Source organism: Marmota marmota, unplaced genomic scaffold (genome assembly GCF_001458135.2).
Source record: "Marmota marmota marmota unplaced genomic scaffold, marMar, whole genome shotgun sequence".
NCBI classification, from domain to species: domain Eukaryota; kingdom Metazoa; phylum Chordata; class Mammalia; order Rodentia; family Sciuridae; genus Marmota; species Marmota marmota.
In genome coordinates, this window is record NW_026000174.1 from 42,678,952 (window position 1) to 42,685,474 (window position 6,523).

At 52.0% G+C, this 6,523-nt stretch overlaps 1 protein-coding gene across 4 annotated transcripts in view; it reads right to left on the bottom strand.

Annotated features, from left to right (window-relative positions):
- The window catches only part of Pax6 (paired box 6), a 17,701-nt gene extending 13,414 nt beyond the window's left edge, over positions 1-4,287 (bottom strand). For all 4 annotated transcript variants that reach the window (XM_015476562.2, XM_015476550.2, XM_048788541.1 and 1 more), the window contains exons 1-3: positions 4,209-4,287; positions 3,771-3,831; positions 118-248 (exon numbers count right to left, since the gene is read on the bottom strand). In XM_015476562.2, coding sequence (XP_015332048.1) covers positions 118-248; positions 3,771-3,780 — 141 coding nt within the window. In that variant the 5' untranslated portion in view covers positions 3,781-3,831; positions 4,209-4,287. The remainder of the gene's footprint in view (positions 1-117; positions 249-3,770; positions 3,832-4,208) is intronic.
- Positions 4,288-6,523: the final 2,236 nt, after the last annotated feature.

The following is a 6,523-nucleotide window of genomic DNA, read 5'->3' on the forward strand; positions in this document are numbered from 1 at the left end:
TGGGGTGGGTGAGGGTGGGGTTCCATAATTAGCAGTGTTTACAGTAAGAAATGAAGAAAGGGCGCTGAGAGTGGAGGGCCGCGGGGGCGGCTAGTGGGGCGGCGCCGGGAGGATCACCTGCAGAATTCGGGAAATGTCGCACGGCCGGGCCCCGCTGTGAGCTAGCTCTACGATCTTCTGCCGGGTGGAGTCCGGCAGTGGCCGCCCGTTGACAAAGACACCACCGAGCTGATTCACTCCGCTGTGACCTGAAGAAAGGGAGAGGAGTGGAGAGGAAAAGAAAGGGGAGGAGAGAAAAGAGGAGACGAGGAGGAAGGGCAGGAAGGAGAAGAAAAAGGAGTGGGGAGAGGAAGAGAGAAGAAGGAGGAAAGAGGAAGGAATGAGGGAAGGAAGGAGGGAAGGGAGGAAGGAAGGGAGGGAGGAAGGAAGAAAGGAAGGAAGGAAGGAAAGAAGAAGAAGACGACAACCACAATGCATCCTCAGTTCCCTGCCAAACCATGCCAATCTCAGATGTCAGGTCCTTGATATTCATCAAAGCAAACCACCAACAACAGGACCACCAGCCATGCAGGACAGTAGGCAGGCCAGTCCAAAATACAATCTATTCCTTCCCACGGGATTGCTGAAGGACCAGACACATATCAACGGACAAGAACACATGTACCCCACTACCGACCCCATCCCATCAACACTCCCAGCCCACTGCCCCACTTGATAAACACTTCAGCCAGCCTCTGAACCCACAAGGAGCAAACAGCTAGCTCTAAAAATCTCCTCCCAAAAATTCCCTCTGAGTGTCATCACAAACCGTGGATTCTACAGAGCCTAGACTTAACCTCCAAGGTCTCTGCAGTGTTGGAACAGGGATCCTTAACAGCCCTGCAGCGCTCCCAGAAACGTTTGCGTCACGATCTAAACTCTAGCGAAGGCGCGGCACAGCACCGGGGTTTGTATTGTATTGTTTTGTTTTGTTTTAATAGATGGGAAAGGAGAGGAGTGGAGAAAAACCAGAGCGACAAATCTGTGGCTAGTGAACCCCAATCTAGGTCTCCACGCCTCCACAGCAGGCAAGAGGGTCAGAACCCCTGCTTGGCTCCAAGCAGAGTGGTCCACCTGCCGCAAGTGGGGCCGAGAGCCCTCAGTCTTCGCACCCGCTACTGCTCGCTTTCCTTCAGCTGCTGGACTCCGCCCTCCCCTCAGCCGAGAAAACATATTAGCAAAAAATGAAAAACAGAAAAGGAAAAAGACCACATCAGTGTCCCCCAACCTTCCTTTATCTTGTATCTCACAACCTCATCCCATTGTCTGATCTTTGAGAATGGGGGGAGGAAGAGAGCACCTTTTCTGTAGCCCTCTCCTCAGAAACCACAGACTCGCAAATAAAAGCCAAACCCCAATTTCCACTTCCTTAAAAATCTCCAACCTGCAGCCCCGACTCTAGAGTGCAGCCCTCCCAGGAGAAGATGTGGCTCCCTGCTCGGCTCTTCTCTTCTCTCTTCTCTCTTCTCCTTGGAGCCTCCTGATAAATTGACTCCAGGAGCCTGAGCTTCTTAGCAATAAATAAGCTCCAAATATAGAAGAGGGGGGAAAATATGATGAGCCTCTCTGACATTTGTCTTTAAAATAAAACTAGCTGCACGTCAAGTTTGAGCTTAATTTCTGGAAATAGGCGGAAGTCGCTCCGGATCATGCATGGAAGGCTAATTGAAAAGATCAGTCGGGGCGCTTGTGGCAGCCTTGTCACTTTGTGACAGTGCTCCGCTCCGGGAAATTGCATCGTCACGACAAACGGGACCGTGATAAAACGACCCTTTCCGTCCCTATTTGTAGATCACTCAGACGAGATTGAACTGCACTCATTTCCCCTTCGAGGGGAGCCGAGTTTTCAGGATAGCCCAAGGCTCGGGGCTGGGGGGGGGTGGTCACTGAGGGGGGGTTGGAGCCTCAACTCTATGAGAAGTGACAGGCGTTTGGGAGATCTAGGTTCCGGCCGGGGCAAGCGCAGGCCGGGACATTGATGGGACACCGCTTCTCCAACAAGGCCTAGCCTGTGCTTCCGGTTTCCACTAAATTCCCTTTATTGCCTTCCTTTGCTTCCCAACTCCTGTCTACCGCTCCAGCTGCTGAGGCCCACCTCTGGGCAAAAGGAGCCTTTATGTAAAAAGAAAGGCTGTCCCCTCTAGAGAAACCAAGACTTCCCCAACTTCCTGCCTAGCCAGGCAATTCCCAGTCTACGAATGCCAATGCAGTGTGAGTTCGCCTAATCTCAGACCTCCCTCCTTCTCCCCCACTGCAAAAATAATGTGCCTGCCACCTCCGTAGCCACGGACGGCGGGTGCCGGCCCAGGAGACTCCAGGGCCCGGGCGCCTCTGCCAGCATCGAAATGGCAGCGAGGAAGCGTAGCTCTAAATTCCCCTTCAGAGGTTAAGCCTCAATCATTGTGTCCCTTCCCTAGGGACCGCTGGCGCTCTCGCCCAGTGGCGATGATTATGCGCCTAGAAATTCGACCGCGAAGCATCTAATAAGAAAACATATGGTGTCAATTTGGATGCTCCGCGCCTTGCGCACACCCGGGAACTAGCAGCACAAAGCCCTGCGGGCCGTCCTGCGACCCCGCGCCCCTCGGAGCCCGCCGGCCTGGCTGCAGCGGCAAAAGCTCACGGCTTTGCGCCCGGGCCCACCCTAGAGCTTGAGGCTGGGGAATCTGAGCTCCAAGAGCAAATCTCCGCCACCTTTGTGCCCTTTGCTGAGCTTCGCGCCCAGCATCCCCTGCAGCACCAGGGGGCGACCAGCGCCTCCAGAAGAGATGGTTGAGGCACTGGGGAGCGTCTTAAGTCTTTGCGTTTAGACAGGGGCAGGTTGCTAGAAGACCTAGGCCTCCCACACTCCCAGTACAGTTGTATCCTTAAGCCATGTACTGATCCTAACCTCAACTGGGCCTAGCTTCACTGGGCCTCGAGGCCGCTAGGTCCTAGCTCTAAGATAGCCCGGCTGCACACCAGCACCTACCGACTAAGCAGGAAGGTGGGTGGGGCCCCAGGGGTCTGGCAAGGGAAAGAAAGGCAGGCACAAAAGCGGGGGACTGAAAGGCACTTCGGGCCTGAGAAGATCAAGACCCACGCAGTTGCCGCTGCCAGGGCAGGACTTCTCCAGTTACTGGGAGTAGCCTCTACCCTCTTTGCAGACCCAGTAAACCCTGCTCTTGCGGGCACCCTGTAACAGCTCCATGGTGCGGTTTACCACCTCCACCCTGCTTCAGGCCTGGGTGCTCGGCTCCCCTTCCCTTCTAGGCCCAGGCCTAGAAGAGGGGAGGAGCTGCACTGAGAGTGACTAGGGGAGGGAAGCCCCCCACCCCGCCCTGTCGGTGGAGACTTTCAGTCTTGGCTAAGCCTAAAGGGGCCTCCTTCTGGTCGCGCCACCGGGAGAAGCCTTCGCCCCGCCCTGTTCAGCCCAGCCCCTCTCTCTGGGGTCAGAGCCCGGGCAGGGGCGGGGAGAGGGGGTGAGTTACAGGATTTGGGGGGGATGGGGTTTCTCTACCGCAGCTTCGAAAACTCGGGCGGGCTGTTCTGAAGAGCCCAGCCCCTACTCTTCCAGGATCTAGAACAGCAGAGTGAACATCCTCCCCTCACGGGCTACCAGCGCAGGTCTCGGGCCTCTTCCCTAGGGCAGGCTGCCTGGCCAGCACTGGCGCCGCGAGCCACTGCGCCCTCCCCTGACCCGCGGGTCCGCGCCTCCAGCCTGAAGTCCGCGAAGGACCTGAGGCACTTACTGTTCTGCATGCTGGCGCTGGCTGGGGGCCACGGGATCCCACGGGGCTCGAATATGGGGCTCTGTTAGCAAGAAAACAGGAGTTAATATTAGGCCGCTGCACCCAGGTAGGCCTGAACTCCCACCGAGGAAGACCTGGGGCCAGTACAGGGGAATACTCTTAAGAAATTGATCCACTCAACCGCTTGGGGCGATCTTAGGGTCATTTAGCTTTGCCCTCCAGTACATGCAAGATCTATCCTTTGGGCTTCGAATAAACTACTCCAATATATCCTATCCCCTATCCGTTCATCCCAGATTCTTCAGCTAACCCTCTAATCCGGAGAAACAGTGACCTGATTTTGAATTTTTTCTTCCATTTGAACTATATAGTGAAGAAGCATTCTGAAATAGTTTGACTCTAAGGTTTTGAAACCCAAAGCAGCATTGCAGAACTTGCCTGAAATCTGTGATGTCTGTCCACTCTTATAATAAAAGGCCTCACACATCTGCGCTCCCCTAGTTAAAGTCTTCCCCCTAAGACAAAACAGAGGGAGAGAAAGGCAGGTGAAACTGTGGCTCAAAAGCATAGGTAGATGGACTCTTTGAGTCCCGCTCTCAGGACAAAACAGTGCATCCAGAACTCAATCACTCTGCATTACATCCTTATTTCCAGTGGCTTCTCCCACAGAAATCCCTACACCTTGGGAAAGATTGCTCTGGCCTGGCTTGGGAAAATTGGAGAATCTAAGGAGTTGGGGTCCCACTTTTGAAAAAATATCAAGAACCAGGAAAAGGCGGAGGGGAAACTAGAGGAACAGTGGAGAAAAGAGTAGAGCTGGGGAAGAAAGGTGACTACTACCTGAAGTTTGAAGGTAAAAAAAAAAAGGGTGGGGGACCTCCAAGAACTTCCTGGGGCCTGAGGCCACAGGTTGGAGTAGTTTGGAGGGCTGCAGGCAATAGGCCTTCCTTCTGTGAAGATTTTCACCACCTTAGCTGTCCCAAGACTCCTGTAGCCAATTCTGGTTACCCCTTTATCCTTCAGTTTCCTCAACATCTTGTTGGTCAGGGTCCCATTCTCCATCTATCTTGCAGTCCTCCTGGGACTTTGCAAGTGATAAGCCCAACTTTTTCTCCCAAACCTCACTTATTGTGATTAACTTCCCTTTTGGTGTTTAGATCTTCCCCCCTTTTACAGTACTGTGACACACGCTGTCTACCGCGCCTTACTGCTTTAAAAAGTACGAACAGGAGGGGGTGAGCGTGGTCGACAAAGCCTACAGACAGCGAACAATGGCTTCTATTCTCTGGCTCTCCCAAACCCAAAGAGCAAAACCGAGACTCCCTAACCAGCAACACAGCTTCCAACCAATCGTACCAACAACTCACCAACTCACAAAGGGAACAGAGGGACGCTTCTCTCACTTAACCCAATGTGGGTCTCCAAGACTTGCCCTCCACCATCCCTTCCCTACCTTTCCATAAGAAGAAGGTTCTTGGGATGGGGGCAGTGCAGAAAATAGAAAAGTAATTTCTTGTTATAAATATCTAGAGGTAATTGTGTTACTGGTGTGAGTTGTTAGGGGCTGTAAAAAGATACAACGGCACGGTGGGGTGCTCAATTGGGAAGGGAGAGTTACAATAAAGAGCCCATTCAAGAGGTTTGCAAAAAAAAAAAAAAAGTAAAATAACAAAATAGTCACAGCATCATTTCTCTTCATTTAAAAAAATAATTCTTTTTCCTGTGATGATTATTAATTTTGCCTGCCTACAAAGAATTCCAAGAAGCACATTTTTCTCTTCAAGGCCATTTGTGGTATTTTAAAAAATCTAGTTGGGAGGCAGCTTAAATCCACGAAAACAAACCAAAGACGAGTAGTTTTTCTCAGCCTGGTAAATATTAGCCACAGCAGAGGGCTACTTAGTTACCCCTAGCTAGGCTGGCTCTTCAATGCCTCCCTCTTGTCTCATTCCCTGCATCCATAGTCATGCCCCAACAGGCAGAAACATCAACACTGACCAGAATCCCCCCTGCATCCCCCCAACACAAATGTGGGACTCAAGCTGCAAAAGGTAGCAGGTGGGAGAAAGGGAGTGAAATTTCCCATGGACTGGTAAAACTTGATGAACTTCTCTCTGTAACCCACACTGTACAGTCACAACTAAATGCCCCCATCCCAGCTGTTACCTTCTTGATACCATTTTGAGATTTTTTTCTAGCCGATCCCTGAAGGCCTAGCTGGTTAATTTTCGAAGCAGCTGGGAAGGTGATAGCATTTCAAGTTCCGGTTCTGCTCCATTCCCACCCTTCTCTCAGCTAAGAAGCTATCTAATTACTTAAGTAATCGTTAACACTTTGTGCAAAAGCAGCCAGGGGAACAGTGCACACAGACACCCGGAAGCAATAGTGTTCTCAGAAGCAAGAACCCCCCAGCTCCAACCCAAGCTCCCCAACCCAGGCTGGAGCTTTCTACAGCCTTAGCGAGGCCACAGACCCACATCCAGAATGAAGAAGTCTCCAGAAATCTCAGTCACCCAGGCCTTGGTCCACAAGGCCACTAGGCCACTGCCCCCCTCCCTGTCCCCAATATAAACTTCAGCTTTCAAATGGTGCTGTTGTTTTAATTACTTAATTCACAAAATCCATCCCCAAACTCCTTAGCTGGCCTTAAGGGGAGAACTCGCTCTGGATCCTCCCGCCCCCCGGCCCCCAGCCAAAGAATAATTAGCAATTAGGATGACAAAGTTTTACTCTCTAGGGCCAAATAAGATAAC